This window comes from Leucoraja erinacea, chromosome 13, assembly GCF_028641065.1.
Source record: "Leucoraja erinacea ecotype New England chromosome 13, Leri_hhj_1, whole genome shotgun sequence".
Lineage (NCBI taxonomy): Eukaryota > Metazoa > Chordata > Chondrichthyes > Rajiformes > Rajidae > Leucoraja > Leucoraja erinaceus.
Genome location: NC_073389.1, coordinates 23416003 through 23431271, shown reverse-complemented (window position 1 = coordinate 23431271; position 15269 = coordinate 23416003). Strand labels below are relative to the sequence as shown.

The window sequence follows — 15269 nt, the reverse complement described above, 5'->3', positions numbered from 1 at the left end:
GCTCAACCAGTGTCCATTCAGTGTACATGAAAAAATAAATAGAAATAAAAATAAAAAATACATGTATCATGAACAAATTTAACACTCTACTAAACATTAAACAGCCGTTCCGACCGGCAGCGGCACAACAATGGCTCTGCTGCAGTGTGGGGGTTTGTGCGCGATATTTGGCAGGGGGCAAAGTCCATTTAACAGTCTTATAGCCTGTGGGAAGAAGCTGAGGAGCATCCTGCTGGTTTTGCAGCTAATGCTCCTGTACCTCTTCCCAGATGGGAGGATGGAGAAAATGTCATGCGATGGGTGGTAAGGGTCTTTGATGATGGAGATGGCTCTGTTGATACATCTCTTCCTGTATATGTCCAGCAGGACAATACCACAACTTCATGTTTGAAGATTTAATCTGTCGCTGATTTAAACAGCAATTTCATTAAAACAGTACAATTATCTTTAAGAAATCAAGATGTGTTTTACCTTTGCAAAGTCAGTTAGCAACTTAGTTGCAGAGTCAGAAAAAGCCATTCTATCTGCTGGGCTTTCTGTAGTTTCCTTCTGCACAGGTCTAGAAAGAAAACATAATACGGCAAGCATAAATGCATATGTAATAGACCAAAAAAAAGTGGTAAGAAGAAAAGTTTACTGAAAAAGTTGCAAGGCTATGTTTTACCTGGGTTTCAAAAACACTGAAATACAAGCAACAATTGTGACATTAAGATACGATAGTGGCATTTAAGAGACTTTGAACAGGAACCTGCATATGCAGGGAGTGGAGGGGCATGGATTATGTGCAGACAGATGCAGGTTTATACCAAAGATAGACACAAAGTGCTGGAGTAACTCAGCAGGTCAGGCAGCATACCTCCTCAAAGGCTGCCTACCCCCCACATTGGATCCCTATCAATTTGTTTACCGCAAGAACAGGAGTACGGAGGATGCCACCTCAACGGCACTTTACTCTGCCCTCTCCCACCTTGACAACAGAGACACTTGTGTGAGAATGCTGTTCATCGATTACAGCTCAGCATTCAACACCATTATATCCTCAAAACTGATCACCAAACTCAGCGACCTGGGCATCGACCCCTCCCTCTGCAACTGGATACTGGACTTTCTAACTAACAGACCCCAGTCTGTTAGGTTAGACAAGCACACCTCTTCAACCCTCACCCTGAACACCGGCGTTCCTCAGGGCTGTGTGCTGAGCCCCCTCCTCTACTCCCTCTTCACCTACGACTGCACACCTGTACATGGTACTAACACCATCATCAAGTATGCAGATGATACAACGGTGATTGGCATCATCAGCGACAATGATGAGTCGGCCTACAGGGAGGAGGCCCAGCTCCTAGCAGCATGGTGCACTGACAACAACCTGGCCCTTAACTCCAAGAAGACCAAGGAGATCATTGTGGACTACAGAAGGTCTAGGGGCAGCACGCACACCCCCATCCATATTAACGGGACGGAGGTGGAACGCGTTTCCAGCTTCAGGTTTCTGGGGGTCAACATCTTCGATGACCTCTCTTGGACCCACAATACCTCAACTCTGGTCAAGAAGGCTCACCAGCGTCTCTTCTTCCTGAGGAGACTGAAGAAGGTCCATCTGTCTCCTCAGATCCTGGTGAACTTCTACCGCTGCACCATCGAGAGCATCCTTACCAACTGTATCACAGTTTGGTATGGCAACTGCTCTGTCTCCGACCGGAAAGCACTGCAGAGGGTGGTGAAAATTGCCCAACGCATCACCGGTTCCTCGCTCCCCTCCATTGAGTCTGTCCAGAGCAAGCGTTGTCTGCGAAGGGCGCGCAGCATCGTCAAGGACTGCTCTCACCCCAGCCACAGTCTGTTTACCCTCCTTCCATCTGGGAAGCGCTACAGGTCTCTCCGTTGCCAGACCAGCAGGTTCAGGAACAGCTTTTTCCCTGCGGCTGCTACACAACTTAACTCTTGGTGATTGCCAGTCATCCCCTCCCCCCTCCCCCCAGAAAAATTGCACTAATGTATGTATGTATGTATGTATGTATATATGTATATATATATATATATATATATATATATATATATATATATATATTCTGCTGTTCCATTATTCTATGTTCGCTATTCTGGGTGAGATGCTAACTGCATTTCGTTGTCTCTGTACTGTACACTGCACAATGACAATAAAGATTGAATCTGAGCATCTCTGGAGAAAAATAATGAGTGATGATTCGGGTCTGGATCCTTCTTGGTATCCGGTTTGGCATAGGCATTGTGGACCGAAGGGCCTGTTCTTGTGCTGTATTGTTCTACGTTCTATGAAATTTCCATGTAGCGTATGACTGCACCGGTTTATTGAAGGGGATTCAGTCCACAGTTCCATTCACTCTCAGTTTTCTGTTTTCTCGTGAGTTGAGGACTTTCATAAAATGCCTTTTCTGTATGATCCTTGTTGGGCAAAGTATTCACAAGTCCTACAAATTATCCTTCAGTCTCTGGGCTTTTCCCTCCTACTTTACAGCACCCCAGAAGGCTAACCCAACTACCAAATATTCTCTGACAGATCAGTCTCCAACTTAATTTGGGTACAGAGGGAAGGGGGTGGGGGAGAGGGATGGGTGGGAGAGGGAGAGGGGTGAGGAGAGGGAAACATAAACATAGAAATTAAGTGCAGGAGTAGGCCATTCGGCCCTACGAGCCTGCACCACCATTCAATATGATCATGGCTGATCATCCAACTCAGTATCCTGTACCTGCCTTCTCTCCATACCCCCTGATCCCTTTAGCCACAAGGGCCAGATCTAACTCCCTCTTAAATATAGCCAATGAACTGGCCTCAACTACCTTCTGTGCCAGTGAATTCCAGAGATTCACCACTCTCTGTGTGAAAAATGTTTTCCTCATCTCGGTCCTAAAAGATTTACCCCTTATCCTTAAACTGTGACCCCTTGTTCTAGACTTCCCCAACATCTGGAACAATCTTCCTGCATCTAGCCTGTCCAACCCCTTAAGAATTTTGTAAGCTTCTATAAGATACCCCCTCAATCTTCTAAAATCTAGTGAGTACAAGCCGAGTCTATCCAGTCTTTATTCATATGACATCCCAGGAATCGGTCTGGTGAACCTTCTCTGCACTCCCTCTATGGCAAGAATGTCTTTGAGCATTGGGCATTGTGACATCACACGATGGAACGTTCACCAGGGGCTAGGGCTGATTCTATGGGTGAGAAGCCAGTATTTTTTGAAATATTGGGGGGGTGGGGGGCTGCGGCATCACACTCACATTAACCACCCCCCAAACACACAGGTGGGAGGAGGGGGGGGTGAGAAGAGGAGAGGGAGGGGAGAGGAGGAGGAGGAAATGGGACAGATTTGGGAGAGAAAGGAGAGTGGGGTAGGGGGTGAGAGAGGGGGATGGGGAGAGAGATGGGGAGAGGGGGGGGTGGGGGGGGGGGGAGGGGGGAGGGAGGGGAAGGGGGAGGGAGGGGGAGAGGGGTGGGGGGAGCGATGGGAAGAAGGAGAGAGGGATAGGGGAAGGGGGCGGGGGGAGAGGGGGGAAGGGAAGGAGTGGGGGAGAGAGGGATAGGGGGAGGGGGAGGGGGGGTGAGGGGTCGGGGGGGAGGGAGGGGGGAGGGGAGAGGGAGAACGAGGGAGAGGAGGGAGGGGTGGAGAGAAGGGGGAGAGAGGGAGGGGGAGGGAGGGTAGGGGGAGTGGTGGAAGAGGGAGAGAGGGGTAGGGGAAGGGGGTGGGGTAGAGAGGGAAGGGGGGAGGGGGAGAGAGGGGGATGGGGGAGAGAGGGAGCGGGGGGTGAGAAGATGGAAACATAGAATTTAAGTGCAGGAGTAGGCCATTCGGCCCTTTGAGCCTGCACCACCATTCAATATGATCATGGCTGATCATCCAACTCAGTATCCTGTACCTGCCTTCTCTCCATACCCCTGATCCCTTTAGCCACAAGGGCCACATCTAACTCACTCTTAAGTTCCGATTGGACATATGTGAACAATGGGCATTGTGACATCACACAATGGAACGTTCACCATTGGCTGGGGCTCCTGCAAAGGCATATGTAAATGAATCCATTCCAATTGGACATATGTGAGCATCGGGCATTGTGACATCACACGATGGAACCAGGGGCTGGGGCTGCTTCTATGGGTGAGAAGCCAGTTTATTTTTGAAATATTGGGTGAGTGGGGGGAGGGGGGGGGGAGGAGGATTTGATTAAAAACGTGTACTTAAACATGACAAAATGTAATGAGGAGCGGATACTTAGAAAGAAAAGTGAAATCTCTACCGAAATGGAAAAGATGTTGGCGATTCTGTGTCTGGTTTCAGAGTTGCAGTGAATCAAAGGAAGAAATGCAGCCGGCAGCCGTACATGTAAATGGATCCATTCCGATTGGACATCTGCGAGCATCGGACATTGTGATTGGACATCTGCGAGCATTGGGCATTGTGACATCACACGATGGAAACTAATCAAAAGGCAGAAAGGCAGCCGGACGGACCGCAGGCGACAGGCACAGACTTTTATATATTAGAAATAGATAGATAGATATCTATTGTCTATAGGTTTAACAAAATGTTTTTTGTTTTTTTTTAAATTGAGACTGCATAAAGTGAGGCACCAGATGGAAATAATTATCAATTATTTATTAGTGAAAGGATTGGTTTTGTGGCAGGAAGGAACAAGTCTTTTTGAATGGAGCCCTGGCAAAATTAAATGTTTTTAATTTAAAAATTACATGGTCTGACCTCCACACATGATCAAATTAGCCACTATACAGGAGTGCATATAGATTGGCAGCTAGGCCATTAATTATGTATATGTATGGGTAACATTAAAAATAAAATATATATATTGTTCCACTTTAAAAAGATTCACATTTGAAGTTGCTCTAAGAATCAGGGAAAGTGAAGATTCAACGAATACAGGCCTCAGTCTTATTTCTACCTATGAAAATCACATAACAATGCACAGAAGGGCTGTATACTCTGTGGAAAGAAAGCACACTAATGCCTTTACTTCCTTAGAAGGTTTGGCATGTCCCCAACAATTCTCACCCTTCTACACATGCGCCGTAAAAAGCATTTTATCGGGATTCATCACAACACAGAAAATAGGTGCAGGAGGAGGCCATTCGGCCCTTCGAGCCAGCACCACCATTCATTGTGATCATGGCTGATCGTCTCCAATATCCCCATATCCCTTGATTCCACTAGGCCCTGGAGCTCTATCTAACTCTATTTTAAATCCATCCAGTGACTTGGCCTCCACTGCCCTCTGTGGCAGGGAATTCCATAAATTCACAACTCTTTGGGTGAAAATGTTTTTTCTCACCTCAGTCTTAAATGGCTTCCCCTTTATTCTAAGACTGTGGCCCCTGGTTCTGTACTCGCCCAACATTGGGTATTTTTTTCCTGCATCTAGCTTGTCCAGACTTTTAATAATTTTATATTTTTCTATAAGATAGCCCCTCATCCTTCTAAACTCCAGTGAATACAAGCTTAGTCTTTTCAATCTTTCCGCATATGACAGTCCCGCCATCCCAGGGATCAATCTCATGAACCTACGCTGCACTGCCTCAATGGTTTGGGAACAGCTCCATCCAAGACTGCAAGAAATTGCTGAGAATTGTGGATGCAGCCCAGACCATCACGCAAACCAACCTCCCTTCCATTAACTCCATTTATACCTCGCTCTGCCTTGGCAAGGCCACCAGCATAACCAAGAACGAGTCACACCTCAGCCCCTCCCTCTTCTCTCCTCACCGATCAGGCAAGAGGTATAGAAGTTTGAAAATGCACACCTCCAGATTCAGGGACACTTTCTTCACAGTTGTTGTCAGGCAAGTGAACCATCCTACCAAAAACTAGAGTGCAGTCCTGAACTACTATCTACAATGTCTCATTGGAGATCCTAGACTATCTTTGATCAGACTTTGCTGGACTTAACTTGCATTAAAGTTATTAACGTTATTCCCTTTATCATGTATTTGTACACTGTGCATGGCTCGATTGTAATCATGCATTTCCTTTAGTATGCAAAAGATTTTCACTGTACCTGGGTACATGTGACTATACACTAAACTATGGAGAAATTAGACATCTTACTGGTCCATTGTGTAAAAAAAGTACAATTGTACAAATGTACAAACAGAGAAAATCTCAGTCAAAGAAGATAAGTGTTGAATATTTTCTCCACCTTACATTTCAATTTATCTTGGTTTGCTTCATAAATGAAAATTTAAGAGTTGTTTTGTGTTTATTATTTGGTTACAAATAGTTAACAGAGGAAATCTGCCTCAATGTCAAAATCCTAAACAATGAAACAGGGAGTGCCCATGGAATGACACATCTATAGTTTGAGTTCCATCATGATTCAGTGATTGGATTTTCCGCTGATAGACACCAGTGATCACAAGAATGCAGCCTTGCTAGATTTGCACAGATGATTTCAAAGTTCGCTCTTCCCTAGATGAAAATAAACAATCAAATGAAGTTAACTAACATAGGGGATAGAATCTCTGTGAATGTTTTCCCTACTAGTTTTGACCCAAAAAATGATCAGAAAATATACCTAAATGGTTAAAAACATCAACTAGGATGGCATTCACCATAGAGTTGTTTTTATGTAAACCAACACACCTAAAACTGCCTTAAAGGATTGTTATTACTCATAAAGATGCCTACCTCTCACAGATATTACTTTTTTGAAGTTTTGAATCAAATTTGGGATTTAAACCCCAAGTGGATCTGTAATGTTAATACAACACCCTATGTAACGCTAAACTGAGGCTGAGCTTGCTATTTTGAGTGGGTGCAAAGATCTAATGGCACTGTTTTGACATTGATCAGGGGAGCTTGGCCGAAGTTTAGTAATATTTACCTCGAGCAAGTATCAAAGTGCTGGAATAGCTCAGCAGGTGAGGCAACATCCCTGGAGAACAAGGATAGGTGACGTTTCGGGTTGGGATCCTTCTTTGTCACCTATCCCGGTTCTCCTGAAATGTTGCCTGACCCGCTGATTTATTTATTTTATAAACCAGCTTCTACAGTTCCTTGTGCTTACAGCAGTGAAATAGATTGTGTGGACGTTACATTTCACTCTGTGCACAAATCGTCTGTCATATTTCCCACATTACAGTAATGTCTGATCCTTGAAAGTATTTCATTGTTTGTAAAGTGCTTTGGGTTAACTTGTGATCACGAGAACACTGAATAAATGTTAGCTTTTAAAGTATTAAGTCACGGTTTACTCAGCAGAGGGCTACTTCGTGTGTAAAGTCACAGCACAAACTACTTTAATTTCACATTTGTACAATAGCATCAGGGTTCAGAGTCTTCTGTTATGGTTACTCTTTCACAATTTTGACCCAATATGTTCCCATGAATTTAGTTTTGTTTTTAGTTTTAGAAATACAGTGCGGAAACAGTCCCTTTGGCCCACCTGGTCCACGTCGACCATCCTACACACTAGGGACAACTTACAATCTTTTTACCAAAGCCAATTAACCCGCACGTCTTTGGAATGTAGGAGGAAGTCGGAGCTCCCAGAGAAAGCCCACGCGGTCACAGGGAGAACGTGCAAACAACACCTGTAGTCACGATCAAACTCGGGTCTCTGGTGCTGTAAGGCAGCAACTCTACCGCTGTACCATTGTGTCGCTCCAAACGATTTGTGCTGGATGCAACAGTTGTACAGTGGAAATATTTTTGTTTTTCTTTCATGGGTCAAGCTTCCGTGTCTATGTGGGTTGGGGCAACACACAGCGCCAGAGACCCGGGTTTAATCCCGACCTCGGGTGCAGTCTGTGTGGAATTTGCACATTCTCCCTCTGGCTGTGTGGGTTTCCCCGGGTGCTCTGGTTTCCTCCCACATCCCAAAGACATGGTTAATCAACCTCCATAAATTGCCCCTCGTGTGTAGGGAGTGGATGAGAAAGAATATAGAACTAATGTGAATAGGTGATCAGTGTTCAGTGCGGACTCGGTGGGTTGAAGGGCCTGTTTCCATGCTGTATCTTGAGAGCAAAGAAACGGTTCAAAAATGATCAAAATCCCAAATCAAGGACCTCCTGCAACCATGCAGAAAATGACAGCCTTCACCATAAATGCTAACAACCTGATAAGTGAAGTTTGATTAATTATCTCCCAGTCTGCATTCCAATGATTCAAACAACCATACAGAAGTTTCTTTTCCTTGAATTTGCCACATTTCTACACAACATCCACCAATTTCAACAAAATTCCACTACCAGACCCATCCTTCCCTTACTGCATTCCAAAGAGATCATTCCCCATGTGAAATCCTGGCCTACTCTTCCAGAGCCATCAACTATTCCCCTTCTCATATTACATTTGCATGTAACTGCAGGCGATGCGATACTTTTACCCGTGTAGAAAGGAACTGCAGATGCTGGTTTATACCGAAGATGGACACAAAGTGCTGAAGTAACTCAACAGGTCAGGCAGCATCTCTGGAGAAAAAGGATGGGTAACATTTCGGGTCGGGATGAGAAGAAGAGTCCTGATCTGAAACGTCACCCATCTTTTTTCTCCAGAGATGCTTCCTGACCCACTTAGTTACTCCAGCACTTTGTGTTTATCTTCAATCATTTTACTTGCTCTCTTCACACCAACTAGGGACCCAAAAGTCCTTCCAGGTGAAGCAAGAATTAATTTGCACATTTGGTGCTCATGATGTTCTCTCCTCTACAGTGGAGAAACAAAATGAAGATTGGGTGGACACATTGTGGTGCAGAGGCCTGCAGAGGTGAACTTAAAGTTGACTACCACTTTAATTCTCCATCCATGCCCAATGTGACCTGTCTATTTGTGACCTGCTGCATTTTTTAATGTGGCCCAGCATATGCTTGAGGAACAGGTGGTGGCATGATGGTGCAGTGGCAGAGTTGCTGCCTTACCGCGCCAGAGACCCGGGCTCAATCCTGCCTATAGGTGTTGTCTATGGTGCTGTTATGGAGTTTGTCCGTTCTCCTTGTGACCACATGGGTTTTCTCCAGGTGCTCTGGTTTGCTCCCACACTCCAAAGACGTACAGAATTGTCCCTAGTGTGTAGGACAGAACTAGTGTACAGGTGATCACTGGTCGGCACAGACTCGGTGTGCTGAACGGCCTGTTTCCACACTGTATCTCTAAAGTCGCCACGCTCTGGTGCCATCTTAGCACATATATTAACTATTACTTTAACTTTTATTTTTCATTGTTTAAGCATTGGTGCTGTTTGTTTGTGATCTCCTCTTCAGTAATTCAATACATCTTATGGCCATTTTCAAACATTTAAGCATTTAATTGTCACTGTGTTTGATTAATACACAGAGGGTTGATGCCAGAGCGTGATGATTCTTTGCATGCTCTTCCCAGAGAAGGATCTAATACCATCAGATACAATTGCTCTACTCTTCTAAATCTATTTTCAACGTGTAAACACCATTTCTAAATGTTGTCATTTTATTTTCTCTCTATTGTCCTTGAGTTTGAATTGATTGTATCTATGTATGGTATATCTAATTGGTTTGGATAGCATGCAAAACAAAGCTTTTCACTGTACCTTGGATTAAACTAAAACTCTCATCGTTTGTTTGGATGTCTGTCTGTGAGAGAGTGAGTGAATGAGTGAGATCCTGAAATTACGACAAAACGGTACAAGATAGCACTACAATTTTTGCACCACCTTACTCACAATTGTCCTGTGGTGGGTTTTCAGTAAGATTCGTTCAGATTTGTTTGCGTTGCCAGTATCTTCTAGACAAAAGTGGAAAATGTGTCAGGTGTGTCCATTTACAAAAAGCAGTGTAATTCTTAACTGCCTTATAATTACCCCCAATCAGCCAAAGTGTAATTGACAGAATAATTTGCTCACTAATGCTCAGTTTGGTTTTGGTCCCAACAACTTGGCTGCATCTGCCTATGAGTGCTGTCTGTACAGAGTTTGTACATTCTCCCCATGATCTGTGTAGGGTTTTCTCTGGTTTTCCCCCCCACACTCCAAAGACGTGCAGGTTTGTCAGGTATTTGGCTTGGTATAATTGTAAATTGTCCCGTGTGTGTGTGTGTGTGTGTGTGTGTGTGTGTGTGTGTGTGTGTGTGTGTGTGTGTGTGTGTGTGTGTGTGTGTGTGTGTGTGTGTGTGTGTGTGTGTGTGTGTGTGTGTGTGTGTGTGGCAAGTATGGTGTTAGTGGGGATTGCTGGTCGGCACCGACTCGGTCGACCAAACGGCCCGTTACCGTACTGCATATAAAAACTAAAAAAACTAAAATTAAATCGGAGATACTTGTATAACATTGCACAACTAGCACTGACAATCAAACTGCTACCACATAGTACCAATGACCTTGATCTCCAGTGCTGTCTGTGTGGAGTTTGCATGCTCTTCATATAACCACACCGGCTTCCAACTGGTGCACCATTTCCCTCAAAAACAAGCAGGTTGGTAGGTTAACTGGGCATTATAAATTACCTATGGTATGTGCGGTGAAGGGTAACATGCGGGAGAGGAATGTGACGAACATAAAATACAATTCGTGTAAATGGGTGCTTGATGGTTGCCAGGCCAAAGAGCCCGTTTCCTTGTTGTACGACTCCTCAGCGAATGAAAGAGACTCTACCTGCATGCTGTAGGACCTGTACAACATTCAGGCCCGGGTTGATGAGTGACAGGTTACATTGTGCCATTAAAGTGAGCATTGCCAATATTCATTCTAAGTCTAACCAAGTCTAACCACCTACATTTAGACATCTAGATGACATTTAGAACCAAGGAACTTCAGATGCTGGTTTACCAAGGAAAGACACAAAATGCTGGAGTAACTCAGCAGGCCAGGCAGCATCTCTGGAGAACGTGGATAGGTGATGTTTTGGTTGGGACGCTCCTTCAGATTAGAGAAGACACATAAATACTGTAGCTACACCGCTTCACTGAATACTTGTGCTCGGTCTGGCAAGGTCTGCTGGATCGCACAGTTGTTAATCATTTTAAATCCACTTCCCATTACCTTTTTGTCGTGGGTCTCCTCCATTGTCAGAGGGAGGTCAAATGCAAACCGGAACAGCACCTCATATTCCACCTATTCGTTGCCAGGCTTTGTCCTTCCCTTCCAGTTCTCCCCCCTACCCCCATCACAAATCAGTCTGAAGGGTCCCGACCCAAAATGTCACCCATCTACATTCTCCAGAGGTGCTGCCTGACTCATAGAGCTACTCCAGACTGTCTTTTTTTTTTGCCTCCCCTGACAGCTCATTCCATATCTCCACCACCCACTGAGTGAAAATAGTTGCTCCTGACTCCCATTAAATCTTTCCCCTCTCACCATAAAACCATGTCCTCTGGTTGTTGATTCCCCTACTCTGGGTAAAAGTGCATTCACCCTATCTATTCCCCTCGTGACCCGCTGAGTTACTCCAGCATTTTGTGTCCATCTTCAGTGTAAACCAACATCTGCAGTTCCTTTCTACACAGTACTCGTGGTTTTATACACCTCTATAAGATCGCCCGTCAGCCTCAAGCGCTACGGGGAATAAAGTCCTAGTATCTCAAGTTCGCTCTATAGCTTAGTCACTTATGTCCTGGTAACATCTTATCTGTCTTAATGCCTCAATACAAATGACGCACTTATTCTGTACATCAACACAGACCTGCCTATCAGTCGGAAGGAGGTTCCCCACCCGAATCGCTACCTATCCTATTTCTCCAGAGATGCTGCCTGACCCGCTGAGTTACTCCAGCACTCTGAGTCCATCTCTGCCTATCCCTCTCTCGCTTGCCCGTGTTCCCTGCCTCTCTCCCTCCAATCCTTTATTCACAGACGGGTTCCTCTGATTGCACCCCGTAACTTTTGAAGCAGCTCTTTTACTTCAGGAGTCCCGAACATAACCAATCTAGTAAAAAAAAAGTCAACGTATTTCCAAGTGTTAATCAATGCTACATTGCAACAGGTCTATTCTGGGACTTACCCGCCAGTCTGGGATGCGTTTTCCTCTGGGTTTTCTTCCTCGGGTGATTTATTCGAAGAGAATAGGCTGGATATGTTTTTTGTGATGTCTTCTTAAAATACTTGGGATTTTAAACGCACTCATCTTTCTCCCGAGAGCCGGAGGGAGCGGCGCATCTCAGTCAGCAGCGAAGTCTCCTCTGAAAGCGAGTGAAGTTGGACTGGTCAGACTTGAACAGCAGGGCTGACAGAAACAGTGAAAAGGTGGAGTCTCTCGGCTTGACAGGTGCTCTGGATACGTAGCGCCGACTACTTGAAAAGGAATGTCGCAAATGTGACCGTTTCTCCACTGTGTTGCAAATTCAACATCTTAACACGTCCACGTGATTTCACCTTAAATCCCCCATTTCTCAGTGAAGCCGTGAAAACCGACCTTGTTTCTTTGGTAATATAAATATATATTTAAATAATTCATTATTAACCAGTTGTTATTATTGAGGCAACATAACATATGTCTGAAAACACATATTTAACGTACCCCAGGTATCTTCACTCAACTGAAAACGAATCTATTAGTTAGAGATACAGCTGAGAAACAGGCTCTTCGGTCCACTGAGCCCACGCCGTTCACACGAGTTATCCTACTACACACGAGGGGCAATTCACAGCGGCCAGTTTAACCTACAAACCCGCACATCTTTGAGTTGTGGGAGGAAACCCACGCAGTCACAATGAGAACGTACAAACTCTACACAGACAGCATCCGAGGTCAGGATCGAACCCGGGTCTCTGACGCTGCAAGAAAGCAGCTGCACCAATGTGTTGCCCTTTCTGGGATTAATTGGAGACATCTACAATCATAAGGCACCTTTTAGGGATGAACTCATGAACAATAGCTCTTTTAAAACCGGAATTACAACAGGAAATTTGTACACGAGGCGAAAGGAATTTACAAAACTGGCTCCATGACCCACTTTTGTGCTATTGGTTGCAAGTTAAATCTGGAGAATTTATTGTGTTACCTGGAAGTTTGGAGTTCTTTCTGATAGAGCATTGACTGCATTTGTTCGAGTCAACAGTGGCGTGAATCCTTGTGCAAACTCCGCACACATAGCATCCGTCGTCAAGATTGAACCGGGTCCCTGGCGCTGCAGGCAGCAACTATCACTGCGCCACCCTTTCTTTGACATAGCGATGAAGCTGAAATATGTTCAAGACCGAGATGACAGATTTCTGGTTTGCGGGCGAATTGAGAATTATGGGGAAGAGGCTGAAAAATAGAGTGGAGGCCAAGGTCAGGTCAGCAATGTTCTTATTGAACAGTGGAGCAGCTTCTAGAAGCTCATTGACCAGCACTTGCTCCCACTTCTTTAGTTCTTCTTAACGTAGATGAGTCAAACCCAAAAGAGGCACCACAGGAAGTGCGGCCATGTTGTAGGAGAGCTTAGGAAAAGTTAAGTGTTGGATTAGGTGACAGGAAGAGGTGATTAGGAGTTGCGGATACATGAAGATAGCAACTTTCCCAAGGCATCCTTATTGTCACTCTAAGCAGCCATCGCATTAATGAAGTCATACAGCATGGGGACAGCCCCTTCGGCCCAACTTGCCCATACCGACCACGATGGACCATCAACACTATTCCCACCTGCCTGCTTTTGGCCCATATCCCTCCAAACTTTTCCTATCCACGAACCTGTTCAAATGTCTTTTAAATGGTGTTCTAGGACCTGTCTCAACTACCTCCTCTGGCAACTCATTCCATATACCCACCACGCTCTGTGTGAAACAGTGCCCCTCGGGTTCTTACCAAATCTTCCTCCTCTCACCTTAAACCCATGTCCTCTGGTTCTAGAATTCCATACTATAGGTTAAAAAACGGTGCATCTACCCTATCTATTCCCCTCGTGATCTTATATACCCGTTATATCACCCCTCATCCTCCTGCACTCCAAAGACTAAAGTCTCAGCCTGCCCAATCTCTCCCTGTAGCTCAGGCCCTTGGGTCTCAGCCTGCCCAATCTCTCCCAGGCCCTTGTAGCTCCCCTACCTGCCGGGGCAACTCATATGGAGATCTCCCGGCAGTAATCAATGCATAAAGCTGATTGAACAGTAAGGCCACCTGCAAAACACCTTGTTAGGGAGCCACACCATGCCTCCGGGCTTGCCAGCAGTCAAAGCTGAGAAATATTATAATGTAAACATATTAAAACACAATTAAACTCATTTAAATTAAGTTAGTAGATGATCCATCTTCCTAGTAGCTGTCTCCTCTATTGAAAGGAGGTACTGGACCTGTGCCAGATCTGACCTAGCCACAACTCTCAGTGGGCATTTTTCCTCTTCTTGTTTTCCTCTTCCTCTTGCATGTTTTGAACACCAGGGGGAAACAAAGATGAAGAGTTGCTTCACCATAAGGCAACTGTGTGATGCTGTGGAGAAGAAATATTGGAAATGTTTGGAAGGATCATTCAAGTGCATGTCCTTCAGAGCTAGAGATGGGAGTGGGGGTAAGGATTTTTTTTCTGCCTGATGACTGATTCGATAAGAATACTTACAAACACGGTGAGCAATGAGTTGCTAAATCTTATAAAAATTGGTCTTACCTTGATGTCTTTTGATCTGCCAATGGCCTGTCAACCACTAGACTGGATATGCAGCATTTTGACTTGAACTAGCTTAGATACGCACACTTAGGATTGATCATTATTCTGTCACTCGGTGACTTATGCATCACAAGAAAGGAGCCAAAGGTAGAATCATCAAAACTTACTTTAGTTCCTAAGGGGCTTAGAAACACAAGGGTGCAGATGCTGGAATCTTGACCCCTGACCCGCCAAGTTCCTTCAGCAGTTTGTCTTGTTTTTTAGAAAGGGGCTTGGAAGGGTAGGTGTCAGGATGGTAATTCTGCAGGCTGAGATAACTGGATCCAGGGGTAGGTCTCAGAATTAAGGGTCTGGCATTCAGAACGGAGATGAAACAAAATCTTCATCCAACGACAAATCTGTGGACTTCCGTAACCAAAGAGGGCTGTTTGATTAGTACGGGTGTCAAGGGTAATGGGGAGAAGATAGGGGAATTGGGTTGAGAGGGAAAGATAGATCAGCCATGATTGAATGAGCCATGAGTGGACCTGATCGGCTGAGTGGCCTAATTCTGCTCCTATAACATGTTGAAGCTCAATAACTGAGCATATACAATGCATACATCAATTCATTTTGGGGATATCAACAGGAATCAATGGATGAAGGGATAGTGCAGGAAGAGAGATTTATCTGGCATGATTGTATTGAATGCTCTTGATTTGGTTTGCTCTTCATTGCAAGCATTCTTTGTACCT

General features: G+C 44.8%; 1 protein-coding gene across 1 annotated transcript in view; it reads right to left on the bottom strand.

Annotated features, from left to right (window-relative positions):
- Positions 1–13740, bottom strand: part of LOC129703109 (uncharacterized) — a 28586-nt gene extending 14846 nt beyond the window's left edge. The window contains exons 1-3 of the mRNA XM_055645307.1: positions 12955–13740; positions 11955–12132; positions 472–559 (exon numbers count right to left, since the gene is read on the bottom strand). Coding sequence (XP_055501282.1) covers positions 472–519 — 48 coding nt within the window. The 5' untranslated portion in view covers positions 520–559; positions 11955–12132; positions 12955–13740. The remainder of the gene's footprint in view (positions 1–471; positions 560–11954; positions 12133–12954) is intronic.
- Positions 13741–15269: the final 1529 nt, after the last annotated feature.